At 56.8% G+C, this 16,026-nt stretch overlaps 1 protein-coding gene across 5 annotated transcripts in view; it reads left to right on the top strand.

Moving 5' to 3' along the window:
- Positions 1-16,026, top strand: part of SEMA4B (semaphorin 4B) — a 21,226-nt gene continuing 5,200 nt past the window's right edge. For 2 of the 5 annotated variants that reach the window (XM_084817753.1, XM_084817754.1), the window contains exons 1-10: positions 1-157; positions 5,978-6,138; positions 7,342-7,404; positions 7,636-7,734; positions 8,907-9,018; positions 10,763-10,879; positions 13,017-13,174; positions 14,610-14,788; positions 14,986-15,136; positions 15,243-15,546. In XM_084817753.1, the coding sequence (XP_084673879.1) occupies positions 64-157; positions 5,978-6,138; positions 7,342-7,404; positions 7,636-7,734; positions 8,907-9,018; positions 10,763-10,879; positions 13,017-13,174; positions 14,610-14,788; positions 14,986-15,136; positions 15,243-15,546 (1,438 nt within the window). In that variant the 5' untranslated portion in view covers positions 1-63. Of the gene's footprint in view, positions 158-3,497; positions 3,642-3,882; positions 3,972-5,977; positions 6,139-7,341; positions 7,405-7,635; positions 7,735-8,906; positions 9,019-10,762; positions 10,880-13,016; positions 13,175-14,609; positions 14,789-14,985; positions 15,137-15,242; positions 15,547-16,026 lie in introns of those variants that run through there. The other 3 variants (XM_084817755.1, XM_084817756.1, XM_084817757.1) reach the window with 2 other exon arrangements.

Here is a 16,026-nt window from a genome sequence, read left to right on the forward strand (position 1 = left end):
GAGCGAGCGGAGCGGAGCGGGCCGCCGCTGCCCGGGCCACGCTCTCGGCGGACCTGCTGCGCGATGGGGCTCCGGACCGCGGCGGCGGCGGCGGCGGCGGCGCTGCTGCTGCTGGCCGCGTGCGAAGAGCCGGTGCCGCGCCTGAGCTTGCGCTACGGTGGGTGAGCGGAGCCAGCGGCGGGCGAGCCCCGAGGCTGGCTGCTGCCCGTCCGCCCGGAGCGGTGGCGAGCGAGAGGCGCCCCTCGCCTGCCGTGGTCGACGGGGCGCCGGGGCCGCTCGGCTGCCCCTCGCTGGCCGCGCGGGCGGGGCGGGCAGGGCAGGCCCAGGCGGCGGGCGAGGAGGCGCCGGCCCGATCCGGCGGCCGCGAGAGCCGGCTCGGCGCCTGCTCCCCCGCGCGGGCGCCGCGGGTCGGGCTGTGCGGCGAGCGCCAAGAGCCGCGTGCTCCTGCCTGCGCCGCGCCGCGCCGGTCCGGTCCGGTCCGAGGGCCGCGTGCTCGGCGCAGCGCAGTGAAGCGCCAGGCCAGCCCCCCCCCCCCCGCCGCCTTCCGCGGTGTCGCGCGGAGCGTCCTGTGGCACCTCTGTGGGCACCAGCAGTGCTGGAGGGGACTTGCACGCATTCCCGGGGCCTCCAGGGGTGTGGCTCCGCCAAGGAGGGCCGAGCGCCCGGCTGCCCAGTGTCGTATCGCAGCCCCCCTTGGGGGGCGTGCGGGGCGGTCTTTGCCATGATGGGCGCCGGGAGCCCAGAGCGCCGCCGGCTTCGATTGCAGGGCCTGTCCCGCGCAGTCTAGATCAACCCAGGGGGTGTTTTGCCTGGGGGCCCTGAGCTGCCTGGGGGGAAGCCCTCTGGGCCGGGAGGGGCACGTGGCTGGGTGGAGGTGGGGAGCCCGCCGGAGGGTGAGCTGGCCCTGCACGGCCCCGGGCTGGCGAGGGGCGGGGAGGGGGCCCTGAGCTGCGCAGACCCACTCAGGCCAGCTCCGTGACGGCTCCTGGCCTCTCGTTGGCAGGGCTCTCGTTGGCCGGGAGCCCTGCAAGGCCTGGCCTGTCACACCCCCGTCAGCTGACTTGGAGAGGCTCGGCCATCTCCCCACACAGTGCCATGGGGGCAGAGAGGCGGCTCTGCGCATGCAGACAGGGTGTCTCTGGAGCTGTGCCTCTCCTCCCTGGCAGTGTCCGCACTTTCCCCCAGAGGCCTGGGTGGTCAGCCAGAGTTGGTTTCCACGGGCCTCCCCCCAGCGTGCTCCCCCGGCCTCTCCTCCTCGGTCTGAGGTGCCGCCAGACCAGCCTCCCTCCCTCCCTCCCTCGCTCGCTCCCGCAGGTTTGTCTGGAGCAGCAGGACCTGTCCCGACATGCGCTGTGCTTGGCGGAGCTGAGGAAGAAGCTGCTTGGCAGCTGGGACCTCCAGGGCCTGGGAGCCCCTGGCTTCCCTCCAAGCTGGGGAAGAAGCTCTGTGTCTTGCCGGAGTGATGTGGCCAGCCAGGGCCTGGCTGGCATGGCTTGCCCACTGGAGTGGGCCGTGTGGAGCAGAACCATTGCCCCTCCTGGTGCCCTCCTGAACTCTCTTAGAATCAGATCTTTTCTTTTCCTTCATGCATGCCATGAGCCTCATACAAAGACGCGGGGCTGGCTGGCTGCGGGTGGAGCCCATAGGGAAGGGCCCCTGAACAAAACCAGCCCATGTATGGAGCACTCTCCTAGCACAGCTACTGAGCTGCCTGTGGGGCTGGGCACACCTGGGGCTGCTGGTTCCTTGGGCCTCAGTAGCTCATGGGGGTGGAGACACAGAGACAGCAGCCACCTGCTCCTTCGCTTGCAAGCCGATGCATCAGCCCCAGACAAGTCTGTTTCCTTATAGGGCAGGAGGACAGGTTCAGTGGATTTGGGGAGCCAATGAGGACATGTGTGCTCACCTCTCGACGGTGGTAACTTCAAGTGACAACTTGCCCGTGGGAAGCACTGCTCACACACGGCAGAGTATCTGTATGACCCAAAGTGACCGCCAAAACAATACTCCCCAGTGGAGGCAGTTCATAGGTTCTTCATAAGCCACTGAGGAATGAGAAGCCTTCTTCACCTGTGTGCATCTGCTCTGAAGCACCAGCGTGGCCTGTGGTTGAGCAGACAAGGGTTGTTCCTGCTCCCAGTTTTCCTCAGCCTGCTGATTGGGATTGCAGTTAGCCCCTCCAAGAGCAAAGGAAACCTGACATGACCAGAGGGACCCTGGTTGGAACCATCTTTGCTGTGGCTAACGTGGCCAAGCAGTTTGAGTTGCCCTCCCTGCAGCACCCACAAGGAGGTGAATCCATAATACTGTATCCCAAACTCCTCTCATCTGAGGATAGTTATAGTTGGTATACCTGTGGTACTAATCACTATGGTGTGTTCAAAGGACTGTGCACCATCAGTAGCATTCAGGTATGCTGGGGTCGCTTGGTTGTGTGGATGTGCCCTTCTTGGGCTCCTGTTTGCCAGTGTAGGGAGCTAGTTGGCCAAGGGCTGTGTCTTAGGTCTTCTAATTTCATCGAGAGCAGCAACAAAGATGGCTAATCCTGTGTGATGCTTCCTGGTCCGGACCAGGATGTTCATGGTTTGGATCATCTGGCTCTGGGGCAGCCTTTGTCCCTTCTTCTTTCAGCCCCCCACCCCCCAAGCCAGGATGAGGGGAGTAAATTGCCCAACCCAGTGACAAAGCAGGTAATCCCAAATGTGCCCTCAGCTGGTGCCTGCAGTCTCAAAGCACTGTCACCCTCTGGAAGGTGGGAAGTTTAGGCCTTTGTCCTGGGGGCGATTGCAGGAACAGAAGTTGTCAGCAGCAGCAGCAGCAGCAGCTCCGGGGACTTCCATAGGGGCCATTCAGGAGAATGAGCGTGACTTCTCTGCCCTTGACCTGCTTTTCCTAGGAGCAGGCCTCCGCCCCTCCCCCTTTGGCCCTCCTGAATTGTTGCACTGTACAATCCATGAGCCCCAGGATCGGACACAGGTGGATCACATCATGCAGCTGGATGTGTCCCAAGAGCACTTGTCACCCAGGGGTCTCGCTGTGATGAAGCAAAGGGCTGTGAGGCTCCTCTCGCAAGTTCCCAGCTGCCTTGTTCATGGCCACGCAGATGACAGCTGCTTTGACCAGGAGCAGATCTAGCTCAGAAGTGCTCAGCTTGCTCACTAGCAGAGCCAGCCCTGGTCATATGAGGATGCGATAGAGTTCTTCCGCACTCTGAATTAGTCCTTCTGGTGGCAGAGCCACCTGGGAAGCTTTGGAGCAGACCACAACCCTGACAGTGTTCACAAGAGCTTGAAGACCTCCAGTGGGGGAGAGCCCTCCCCCAGTAATTGGTCACATTGTTGGAACAGCTCAGACCATTAAGAAGTTTGTCCTAATGTTCAACCGGAAACCTTAAGCCCATTAGATCTATAATCGAACTTGGATGATGCAGGTGCAGAGACCAACCCATACAGCTGGTCCAGACTTTGGCAGATTACTTTTTTACGCAGTCAGATATCCAGGGACAGCTATTGCTAACGGTTCTTCAGCTTTTGTTACATGTCCAAGGGGTGAATCCATTCAAGAGAATCAGGATCCTGTGAGGAGATCATGATCTGCTTTTTTCTCTTTTTGCTTGCGCCTGCTTCTCTTTCGTCCCAAGGGTAAGAATCTTACTTAGGATGAGCTCTCTGTCTGGCATGATGGGGGCTGCTCCCAGCGACAGCCAAGTACCTTGCTTTGTGCTGAGGGAGGAACGGAGTTCCAGGCCCATTTCAGCATGGAGAAAGGGGGGGGGGGCATGACTTCAGTGGGCATGTCCGTGTCCATGGAGAGCACATGGGGGGCAATTTAGCCCCCACCTGAAAGTAATTTCCCACTCTTGGCTTATGTACCTGCTATCAGCGACCTCTATTCCTGGTTCAGCAGTTGCCGCTGGAAAGTTTACCCTCCTCCTGAGTACAGCCCAGATGAAAGGATCTTCTGGCAGCCAGGTGGGCCCTCCAACAATGACTCTTGAGTCCCCAACCTGGTCCGCCAGCACCAAAGGATGCAGAAGGAGAGTTGAGAACCAAGGCAGGGCTCAGGATGGGGTCTTCAGGGGTCCAGGCAAGATGTCCCTGGGACCGAACGCCTCAGGCTTATTAATGGTTGTTGTACCCAGAATCATCTCCATAATTGCGAGATCCTCACTCATAGTTCCATCACTTAAGACTGATTATCATCAGATCTCTCTGCTCTTTCCCGTGTGGGAACAGTTCTCTTGTTCAGTTCATAGGGACACCATTGTTCAAACAGTATCGTCCTCATGTGATAGTTTCACCTATCAAATTTGTATCAGGTTCAAGCTTTTCCTCCTGGTTGGAGCTTTAGGCCTTGGATGAGACTCATGTGACATTGAGGCCTCCCTGGAATAGGAGAGGCTCATGCGCGGCCCCATCAGCAGAGGCCACGAGGGGCCTGGTCCTTCCACTGGCACAGCCACGGCAGAGCCCTCCTGCTGCCCCGGCCATCTGCTCTGTATGGAGTTGCGAGTGGCTGAGGTGCAGAGAGTTGTTGGCGTTGCTGCGATGGTGGAGCCCGTGCTCTGGATGCAGTGATGCTGTGTGATCATCTAGCCACCCATTCAACATCAGCAGGGATTTCCCAGCTGCAAGAGCAGCCCAGCTGAAGGAGAGTGTTGGCAGGCGCTTCTTGGCTTCTTAAGCAGAGCTGCGATGAGATCGCTGTCAGCTGTGGCAAAGCTGGCTAGGGGCAACGTGGGGCTCAGAGCCTTGTGCAGGGCTGGGCAAGTTCAGCTGGGAGGAGTGGGCTGCCCTGGGGCCCTCTGGGGCAGGCGAGCCTGCTGGCATAGCTTCCTTTTGTAGGGCCAGGGAGCCAGCTGCTCTCGCCTGCACCAGGCCCTGCCATCCAGAAAGCAGAACTGAGTGAGGGTTTCGGCCCTGGCAAATGGCAGCAACAGGCTGGGACCAGTCCAGCTGCAGTGATCAGACGTCGGACAAGCAGAACAGGCTCCACGGTAGAGCTGGAGTGACGTGACAGGGAAGGTTGCCTGAGGTCATTTGGGTTGGGCTCTGCAATCAAGTGCTGAGGCAGTTCCCAGGCTCTGCAGCCAAGCACTTGGTGAGCGCCGCACGACGGGGCGGCACCCAGGCGCTGGGCTCAGCCAGTGCTGGTGCATCCCTGGTGCTGAGGCGGCTGGCCAGTGGGCCGGCCTCCCCACCCTGCTGCCTCAGTTGCCAGGGGGGCAGCCTGGCTTCTTTCCACAGTGAGAGGTGCTGGGGCTCCGGCCGCGCCCGAGAAGCCTGAGCTGTGTGCCAGTTCAGTGTGCCAAACTGGGCAGGCCAGGTGACTCCCAGCCCCCCTCCCAGTTGAATCTGCAGAGTCCAGGCAGCAGAACCAGCACCAAATGGGATGAGGGTTCCAGGGGCTGGCCTGGCGTGCCCCCAGAGGCACTCCCCACATCTCTGCTTTGCAGCAGAAGAGGAGTGGGCTTGGAGGGCAGCCTGGATGTGGCTGGATAGTGGCACCCTGGAAAGCAGCAGCAGTGGCTGGTGTGAGGCAGCCCGATAGAACTGTGGAGTGGGAGGGGGGCTGGTGGGCTACGTAGTCCGGCCCCCCTCCCCTCGATACTGGAGCCGGTCATCACCGCAGCCTTTGGCCTCTGCAAAATCCGCAGCCCGCCCTCCACAGAGCCCGTCGCAGCGGTGCTGCAGCCTCGCGGCCTCCGTGTCTTGGGAGGGCTGTCATGGCGACGGTGCCAGGGACGGCTGGCGTCCTGAGCAGACGGCCGGGGCAGCAGGAGGGCTCTGCCGTGGCTGTGCCAGTGGAAGGACCAGGCCCCTCATGGCCTCTGCTGATGGGGCCCGTGCGGCACAGCAGTGAGCGAGTGCCTGAGGCTGGCAGCCTGGCGTGATCAGAGCACTGCGGAGGGGTGGGATGAGACCCTGGAGTCCAAACCGGCACTCACTGGCCCTTTCTCCTTTCGTTGCATCCCCAGGCTCCCCCCACCGACTGCTGAGCCATTTTGAAATGCCTGGAATCATGAACTACACTGCAATGATGCTGAGCCCGGATGGAGGCATCTTGTATGCGGGGGGCCGTGAGGTTCTCCTTGCCCTCAACACCAGCTCCTTCTCCCCTGGGCCACAGCACCGGAGTGTAAGTGCAGGACAGCCATATCTTACTTTTCATAGCACCCCCCTTCGTGCAGCGGAAATGTTCAGAAATGGCATCGCTGTCTGGCTCTGTCCACTGTGCGTTCCCAGTCTGATGAGGCCAGCAAGGCCTGGCGCATCCTGCACCCAGTTTGGGCAGCCAGCATAGGTGAGCACCAGTCAAGGAGCTAGTCCTTCAGCACTGGCAGCAAGGGAAGCCCTCCGTCACCCTCCAGGTCTCCAGCCTGGGGAACAGCAACAACCAGGGTGGTGGGCGGGGATGGGGGAGAAATTTGTTCAGTTTACATTTTAATTCAAATTTACCTAATTTTGGATTTTCGAACCACAGCACAAACCAAAACGCAGTTATCCTGCAAAACTCGCACTTCTCCACATTTTTCAATGGCGTTCTCAAATGAAAAATTGCACACAAAAATGTGTATGTGTATATTAGGCAAAGATGCACTTTTTAGGAGGAATGTGTACAAACATGCTTATGATTTTTTTTAACCCCCCTACCAGTTCTCTTAGTCAGGATGGACCAAATTTAAGACTGGAGAAACAAGAAACTGCAATGGACTGATCTATTCATCCCTTGCTGTGGGTAGCACATCCCTCGTTGCTTGCACAACTGCAGAATTTGGTTTCAGGCAGGAATCCGGCAGTCTGAGAACCTTGGCTTTTGAAGGAAAACTGTTTAGCCTTTGACTGGGGAGAGCAGCTCAAAACTGCGCTCAGCAGCAGATGAACTTTCAGGAGCCAAAAGAGGGCAGGGAAGAAATTCTGTGGCCATCGCCTGGGTCTCCATTCTCTCCTTCGCCTTGCTGCTGCTGCCCCTTGGCGGATGAAAACAGGCTGAGAATGCCCTCTTGCTACTAGAATTTCGCTTTTCTTGGCATAGAATTTGGGCTGCCTTGAGTGCAGGAGATGGCCTTCTTCGTGCATGCGCAGCCCCGGGATGGGCATAACTTGACCAGCATCTCCGCAGCTGATGGCATTGCATGCTGGGTGAGCTGTCTGCTGGGGCAAGAACCAGCTCTCTGGCCACTGAGAGGGAGACAGGCCTTAAGAGAGCCCTCAGCTGGCTGAAGGAGATTCATTGCCCATGTGCCTCCCTGTAGGGCAGGAGATGTTTGGTAAAGTGCAAGGCTGGCCATGGGATGCCTGCCCACCACCCCCCTGCTAAGTGTCTGTTCCTCTCCTGCAGCTGCCATGGGGGGCAGAGGAGGAGAAGAAGCGGCAGTGCATCTTCAAGGGCAAGGACCCCCAGGTGAGTGTCGCCCCCCCCTCCCGAAGTGCCCGAGCACGGAGGGTGAGATACTGCCAGTCCGTGCCCAGAGGGCACCATCTCCTCCTGGTGGCCCTCAGGGCATCGCCTCCACCATGGGCATGGCAGGTCATAAAGCCAGCGGTGAGGGGGCACCCTTGGGGCTGGACCGGCAGTGCGTGGGGAGCTCTTGGAGCAAGGGGCTGTGTCCAGTGTGCTCTCCGTCCCTTGCAGAGAGACTGCCACAACTACATCAAGATCCTGCTGCAGCTGAATGACACCCACTTGTACACCTGCGGGACCAGCGCCTTCAGCCCCTCCTGCACCTACATTGTGAGGACCAGGGGGCGGGGAAGCTGGCGGCCAGGAGCAGCCAGCCTCCATGTCTGCTCCCTCCCGCTAGGAAAGCCGTGACCCCCCTGGGCTGGACCGCAGAGCGCGGCCCGCCCGCCCCAAAGCAGGACTGCCCAAGCCCTTCCCCCGCGGCGCATGGGTCTGCAGCGGAGGTTTGCCTCACAAAGGGCTTTCACAGCCCTCTAGACTGGCTGGCCCAGGGCTCGGCTCTCCCCGCCCTCCCAAAGGAAGCCCAGAGCTGCTAGCTGTGGGGAGACCTGGGCTGAGCCTTGTGTTCTGGGGAGCAGCCGCCGCCGCGCTGCTCCTGCCGTGTAAATGCAAAACACCCCGCTCCACATTCAGCCTGGCCCCCCCCCGGCAGGATGGCAGCTCTATAGCAATGCAGGGGCCTCCCTCAGGGCGCCAAGCTCCAGCTCTGGGGCAGGGCAACCCCAGAGGAGAGGGAGGTCAGGACACAGAACAATCCCCATCCAGCCTCTGTTCCTGAGCCGAGCGTCCTGATCTGGGTTGGGCCTCCAGTCCATTTTCAGCGCCAAGGCTCAGCCCCGGAACAGGGTGTTGCACGCCTTTCAGCCCGAGGGCCAAACTCCATTGTGGAGCTGCCTTCCAGGAGCAGGCGGAGCCCAAGGCGAACGGCGCGGGGCTGGCATGCCAGCACACTGCAGCTTGAAGCTCTGCCTGCCTGCCAGGAACCCGGCCTCAGGCGAGCCAGGAATGCCCTGTCTCCATTGTTGGAAGAGCTTCCCAGGGGACTCCTGGGCAGGTGGGGCCCAGGTGGGCTGGATGTGGCCCCAGGGCCTGAGGTGCTGCATCCTGTCTTGCTACATAAGAATTGCCAACGGTCCATCTAGTCCAGCATTCTGTTCACACAGTGGCCTGTGGTAGACCCACAACTAGGACATGGGTGTAAGAGTGCCCTAGTGTGTGGAGGCATCCTGCCTCTAACACTGTGAAGGAGGGAAGACCAAAGAGGGCCTCTGAGTATGTGCAGAGTGTATCTTCCTCAGCCAGCCCATACTGTCTGGGATTAGTAGGAAGGGCTTCCAAGCTGGAAAGTGTTCTTTCCTGACCTATGTGAGCTCCAGCATCGTTCTTCTTAGAAGTCAAGCCCACTCCCTGGCAGTCTCCTCACTGCACCGTCTTCCCTGCAGAACGTTCCAGACTTCAGCTTGAAGCAAGAGGCTTCTGGGAAGCTGCTGCTAGAAGATGGGAAAGGGCGCTGCCCCTTTGATCCTGAGTACAAGTCCACAGCTATCATTGTTGGTAAGGAGCTCCCAGGCCGGGGCACTGGGAAGGGCTACTCCTCATCCCGTGGGGCAAGGGAGCAGAGGGGTTCCCACAGGACCGGAAGGAGGAAGAGAGGTGGTCCTTTTGGAGAGACCCCATCCTGGACCTCCAACAGAGGTCATCTCCACCTCCACGTGTGGCATGTGCCCTGTTCAGAGATCCTCTCAAACTACTGTCAGTATGTTGGTAACCACTGACCACCTGTCTGTGTATGTAGCCAGATTTCTCCTAAAACCAGATACCATCAAGAGCCAGTTCAATACTTCACTCTGATGTGGGTAATACAGAATTCTGTTTCTTAAGAAACACTCTCTCATTGTCTTCTTACTACAAAGTATTAGCATAACAGTACTAAATACAAGAGTGTATGTGTGCATAAATTCAAACACATGAAACATCTAACAGCATTCTTAAACAAGGCTTCTAAGCAGCGTCAAGTGTATTTACTAGTTCTCAGTGATAATCAGTATCAAGCTCACCAGGCTGATTCTACAGGCAGCATGTTAAGGGAAAGCTGATCCTAGAGGAGAGCTTCCACTGTTGCGTGTTCTGAGTTTCCTTTATATACTTTTTGGATGCTATAAAATGGATCCAAACTATTTTTACTACAGTTTCTATTTCTTATTCAAGAACTCTGGAAACAAGGCCCTATGAGGAGAGACTGAAAGAACTGGGCCTGTTTAGCCTTGAGAAGACTGAGGGGAGATAGGATAACGCTCTTCTAGTCCTTGAAAGGTTGTCCCAGAGAGGAAGGCCAGCATCTCTTCTCGATCATCCCAGAGTGCAGGACACGGAATCATGGGCTCAAGTGACAGGAAGCCAGATTCCGGCTGAACATCAGGAGAAATGTCGTGACTGTTAGAGCAATACGACAATGGAACCCATTCCCCAGGGCGGCGGTGGGCTCTCCCACACTGGAGGCCTTCAAGACGAGGCTGGACAGCCATCTGTCAAGGATGCTCTGACTTGGATTCCTGCATTGAGCAGGGGGTTGGACTCGATGGCCTTGTAGGTCCCTTCCAACCCTACTATTCTATGATTCTATGAACTCCAAAGATAATCTTTGTACTTTAAATCTTCATATGTCTAAACAAGATTATTGAATTTTGAAGTTTCTCATCAAGATTAATGTGTGTGCCAACATTTTTTAAACATTTTAGCTTTCTTTGACATGTTACAGGTATGTTTTTGACACAAACATGTTCCCTTGACATCATCCTGTTTTGTGAGCCTTTTTTTCTTACATATTTATGGTCTGGGATGAGGCTTCTTGGTCAGTTATCTGATGGCCCATCTGGCCTTATAGTTTTATGATACTCTACCAAGTGAAAGTCGTAACCCTAAATTTAACATTGATACCTCCTTATCTGAATTCCTTTCTAATCAGTACAAGGGTGCTAATAATCTTTTTCTAATGGCCTGGTACAATTGTCTCTCATCTGGCAGTCCTCAGAGATGAGACATTTTTGTTACTCTTGGGTCAGAAGACTATACTGGATGGTATTAGCCATTGGAAACTCGTCTTTAATTCCAGAATTCTCTTGGAAGGCATTTGATGATAGAATTCCCTAATTGAGCAGCAGGTGATGGAAACATGAAAGATCTGCTTGGTCTGCCACACAAGGAAAGCCGCTGCCCTCTCGTGGCACAGTGCCAAGCAGTGGATGGGGATGGCATGCTAGTGCCCGGCCCCGGGCCTGATGGGGATGCTTTCTCGCAGATGGTGAGCTGTACACAGGGACTGTAAGCAATTTCCAAGGCAATGAGCCAACCATCTTCCGAAGTCATGGCAGCCGCCCAGCCATCAAGACAGAAAACTCCCTCAACTGGTTGCAAGGTGTGTGCAGAGGGGTGATGGTTATTAGGGGGCTGCAACTGGGGAAAAACCTGGGTGGGAGAGGGAGGAGGCAGTGGCTGCCTTTAGGCAGTGGTGGGAATTCAGACCTTTGGCCGAAGCCTTGGTCTGATCAAGCAGGTGGCGCTCTGGAACTGTGCGAGCAGCTCTGGAGCTTGAGGTGTTCTGTTGCTATCAAGCCACAATGCCATGACATTTCGTCCCGTGAGGATGGCATTTGGGAGGAAACACATGGCAAGGGACATGACCCCTCCTTTGTGGAACTCTGTTCCAGCTGGGATGGGACATGTTCTGTCATCACAGGCCTTAAGTGGGCATTGAAGACGTATTTGTTTACCACTGCCTCTTCATATTTTAAGCATTCATTTGGGCTGCGGTGGTGGTGGCGGTGCAGGGCTGGTTTGTGAACTCTTCCTGTTGGGCTGACTATTGTTTTAAGGTTGCTGCCATTTAAGTTTATTGTGATCAAGTGTTTAATTTTAATGATGATATGTTTATATTGTTCTAAATTGTCTAAGTTATATATAGGCTGCCTTGTAAGAAAAAAAAAAAAACTAAGAAGTGGGGTATAATTTATTAAACAAATAAAAGTAATTAAATTAATAAAGCAATAAATTAAAATAAATAAGCTGGCCAAATCCTTAAAGTATGGGCGAGTTACAGCAGTTTAAAATTTTTGCATTGAGGTGTGAGGGTCCCCAATTTCCACCCCCACTTTTGCCCTCCTTTTCATTTTATTTTTGCCAGTTTAGCTAATGGAAATGTTACTGCAGGAGTCTCCCTTTTGCAGGCTTGGTGAAAATATGTTGTGTATTCCTTAGAAGGTTTCAGCGTTCCCACTGTAAATGGGAAATAACGTAAGAGCAAGGCATGTGATAGGCAGATTGAAGTTTCTCTGGTGGAGCTTCCTTCCTAAGGGAAAAATGGCTGGAGGGGAAGCCAGTAAGCGAGGGAAGAAAGTAGTGGGGAGGGAGAAATGGAAGAAGGGGGGCGGGAGAGCATGGCTGCATGTGTGGTGTGTGAGAGTGCTGCTGCTGTGTGTGAATGCATGACAGGGGAGAAGGGCTGAGGCTGCTGCCTGCACTTGTGCTGGAGAGAGAGGAAGAGGACTGGGGTTAATGGGGGTACATGGGGTCTGAGTTGTTAACGGGCAAAACGGCAGAATGTGTTTGCTGCTCATGACATGGCATAGAACTTGCAACTTATCATTTCCATGTTCTTGGGGGCGTGAGTGAATCTGTAAGAGCCTTAAACCAAAGGGTTTTTGGCCCTACACTGTCCTAGTGGTACTTCCATCAGTAACACACTCAGCAGAACCATGCGTGGCTCAACAACACTGCAAGCGAGGAGGATCTTGGAATTGTTGTCGATCACAAGCTGAATATGAGCCAACAATGGGATGTGGCTGCAAAAAAGGCACATGCTGTTTTGGGCTGCATTCATAGAAGCATAGCTTCCAAATCCCGGGAAGTACTAGTTCCCCTCTACTCAGCACTGGTTAGGCCTCATCTGGAGTACTGTGTCCAGTTCTGGGCACCACATTTTAAGAAGGATGCAGACAAACTGGAGAGGGTTCAGAGGAGGGCAACAAAGATGATCAGGGGACTGGAAACAAAGCCCTATGAGGAGAGACTTCAAGAACTGGGCCTGTTCTTGAAGTCAAAGCCTTCAAAGCCTTGAGAAGAGAAGACTGAGGGGAGATAGGGTAGCGCTCTTCAAGTACTTGGAAGGTTGTCCCAGAGAGGAAGGCCAGCATCTCTTCTTGATCATCCCAGAGTGCAGGACACGGAATCATGGGCTCAAGTGACAGGAAGCCAGATGCCGGCTGAACATCAGGAAAAACTTCCTGACTGTCAGAGCAATACGACAATGGAACCAATGACCTAGGGAGGCAGTGGGCTCTCCCACACTGGAGGCGTTCAAGACGAGGCTGGATAGCCATCTGTCAGGGATGCTCTGACTTGGATTCCTGCATTGAGCAGGGGGTTGGACTCGATGGCCTTGTAGGCCCCTTCCAACCCTACTATTCTATGATTCTATGATTTGGATGGATGTGGAGGAAGGGAGGGAGGGAGGGAGAGAGAGAGCTTCTCACCCGCCTGGCTTTGCTGTGGCACAGACCCGTTCTTCGTGGGTTCAGCCTACCTGCGTGAGAGTCTTCCGCCCAGCAGCCCCCAGGGAGATGATGACAAGATCTACTTCTTCTTCAGTGAAAGTGGCAAGGAATTTGACTTCTTTGAAGACACCGTTGTGTCACGCGTTGCACGTGTGTGCAAGGTGAGGAGCATGATTTATGGGCAGGCTTGTCCATCTTCTATTTTGTGCCACCTTCTCTGGGTCTGCAGTGCCCCTTGGTGCCCAGGTGTTTCTGTGTCATGTTTGTTGGCCTGCCCTGAGCCTGCCTGGGCCCCAGCAGCAGATGGCAGGCTGGAGTTCCCGACTGACCTGTACTCGGAAGGACACTCCCAAAACGGCCTTCATATCCCCGAGAGGGAAACCACCCCTTTCAGGAGAGAACGAGATTTCCGTGTTTACACGCTGTGCAGGTCCCCCAACTAGAGCCAGGTGCAGATAGTGGTTTAGGGGCACAGACAGGCGCCTTGAATTATGGGAGGGGGCACTGAGTACACATGCCCAGAGCCAGGATTGTTTTCCATACTGAAAGTGAGCTTACAAGTTCTTTAACACAAAAATCCACTCTTTGTTTTCTCCCCAAAGTGTTCTTAATGAGAAAAATAATAACACAGTTTAGAAAGGGCAAAGAGCCTTTTTTGTTGTTGAAACTGTTAAACTACTGTGCTTTAGAAATCCTTGCAGATCTACCACAGATCGCCCAGAAATCTACTGGTAGATCCCAGTCAGCCTTTCGCCCACCCCTGCTTTAGGTCGAACAAAGGCGTGGGCTCCGTTTCTCCAGCTCCTGTGGCTGTGCTCAGCTTCCGCTGCATCTCTCTCCTGCCCGATCTGCGGCCATTTTTGATAGGCTGCAGAAACCTTGCCTTGGCGCAGCAGCATTTTGAAGAGAGACGCTGGCAGTGCTTACTTGGGTGTGGGGTGGCACGGAGGGACGCCTCCCTTCGGCGAGGGGCGGAAGGCTGGGGGTGGGATTGCTACGTCTGAGGGGCAGGAGGGGCTGTGCAAGGCGTCTCCTCCCACTGCCTCACGCTTTGCCATTGGGTGGGTGGGCGAAGGAGGGCCAGCCGTGGACGGTGGGAGGCGGCGCACCGGAGGCTCTGTTCGCTCGCCCACGCACCACCAGAGGTTGAGCTGGAGGGAAGCCCTCTCCCCAGGCGCTTCAGTTGGGGTTGAAAAGAAGGAGCAGACGGGACTGGGGTGGAGCTTCTGTTCAGGTAGCATCCCCCCCCGCCCCCCGGACCTTGACCCGTTCTGCCCTGGAACCTCTGCTCCTTAATCCTCAATCTGTGGGTGCTGCCGCTTTGGGTGAAGAAGGAAGTCACTCTGCACACGCTTTGGCCCTGTCCTGAGGGGTTGCTGGACAGGGGTCAGATTCCCTCTCAGGCCGGTTCCATTGCAAACAAAACCGCCCCTCCTTGCTGAACTAAAGGATGGACAACGTCGTCTGGGGGTGCCTGCATTCTCTTGAACCTGCACGACCCCCCAGTCTTTCCCTTCCTCCTGGACTTGGAGGGCTGCAGCTCGGCGAGTTCCATGACGGCTGTCGCTCCTCCTCCCTCTCCCCACCCCCCTCCAGGGTGACGTTGGGGGAGAGCGGGTGCTTCAGCGGCGGTGGACAACCTTCCTGAAGGCCCAGCTGCTGTGCTCACACCCCGAGGACGGCTTCCCCTTCAACATGCTGCAGGACATGTTTGTGCTGACCCGCGGCGAGCACTGGCTGCAGACCGTCTTCTATGGCGTGTTCACCTCTCAGTGGTGAGCGTTGCATGGGCTGTGGGCACCCTGTGGGGCTGAGCCAGGCCCCCCGCCCCTGGGCAGAGGGGCCAGTGGGGCAGGGTGTCAAGTGCAGACCAGCTATCGGCGTGTGGGCATCACGCTAGGAGGCTGGTGGCGGGCAAGGTGCCCCTGTGGGCCTCTGACCGCCCGCTCTCGGCCCCGCTCGTCTCTCCCAGGGATAGCCAGGGCACCAGGGGTGCCGCGGTGTGTGCCTTCTCAGTGTCGGACGTGAAGGGAGCCTTCGATGGGCTCTACAAGGGAGTCAACCGGGAGACACAGCGGTGGTACACGGATGCCCACCCTGTGCCGGAGCCCCGGCCAGGAGCAGTACGTAGCTTGCGCGCGCACCAGTGCTGCGGGCTGGGCTCGGGACGGCCCTCCGGCCTTGGGACCAGGCGGGTGGACCTCCTTGTCCCTCCCTCTTGTGCCCCAGGGTTATCTCCAGGGCTGGCGCAGGCCTCTGTCTGAGAACGTGGAGAACCGGCAGCTGGGCCTGGCGCTGCTCCAGGAGCGCCCTTTGCTTGTGATCCCTCCACAGTGCGTCAGCAGCATGAAGATCACCTCCTCACTCCAGACGCCGGACCGGGTGCTCAGCTACCTCAAGGACCACTTCCTGATGGACAGCGCTGTGCGGGGCCAGCCGCTCCTCTTACGGGGCCGCTCCCGCTACCGGCAGCTCAGCGTGCAGCATGTCCTGGGTCTGCACCAGGCCTACGACGTCTTGTTCTTGGGCACAGGTGGGTGGCAGAGGCCAGGAGGCTGGGAAGCAGCCCCTGGCCAGGGCCCTGTGGTGCAGGATGGACTGGGATGGCGTCTGGTCAGGAGAATGGGCAATTCAGGGTACTGGTCCTTGCCCTGGAAGCCCTACACAGGCAGGGAGCCCACGTCCCCACGGCAGCGGCATGCTTCGATCTTCTCTTGAGAATTGGCTCCAGGGCCCATCAGAGGCTGCTTCTGGGCATGAGACTTCTTCTTTGCCATTATGCCGCTGCTTTCCCACTTGTTGTTTGCAGACCTGCAACGTCGCATCCACACAATTTGTTCCTGCTACCTGTTTTCTTGCAGAGAAATGCACTGCGTCCCATCCGTGCCAGTCGGCGGATCATGATGGGATGGGCTCGGGCTTTGGCTTATTTCTCCGCCCCCTCCACCTCTCCCCTCCTGCCCCGCCCCTGCTCTCCCTCCCAAACACACCAGTTGTGGTGAGCGCAGGTGCT

This window comes from Heloderma suspectum, chromosome 11 (assembly GCF_057233095.1).
Source record: "Heloderma suspectum isolate Gila_16-S chromosome 11, 16-S_ref, whole genome shotgun sequence".
In the NCBI taxonomy this organism is placed as follows: domain Eukaryota; kingdom Metazoa; phylum Chordata; class Lepidosauria; order Squamata; family Helodermatidae; genus Heloderma; species Heloderma suspectum.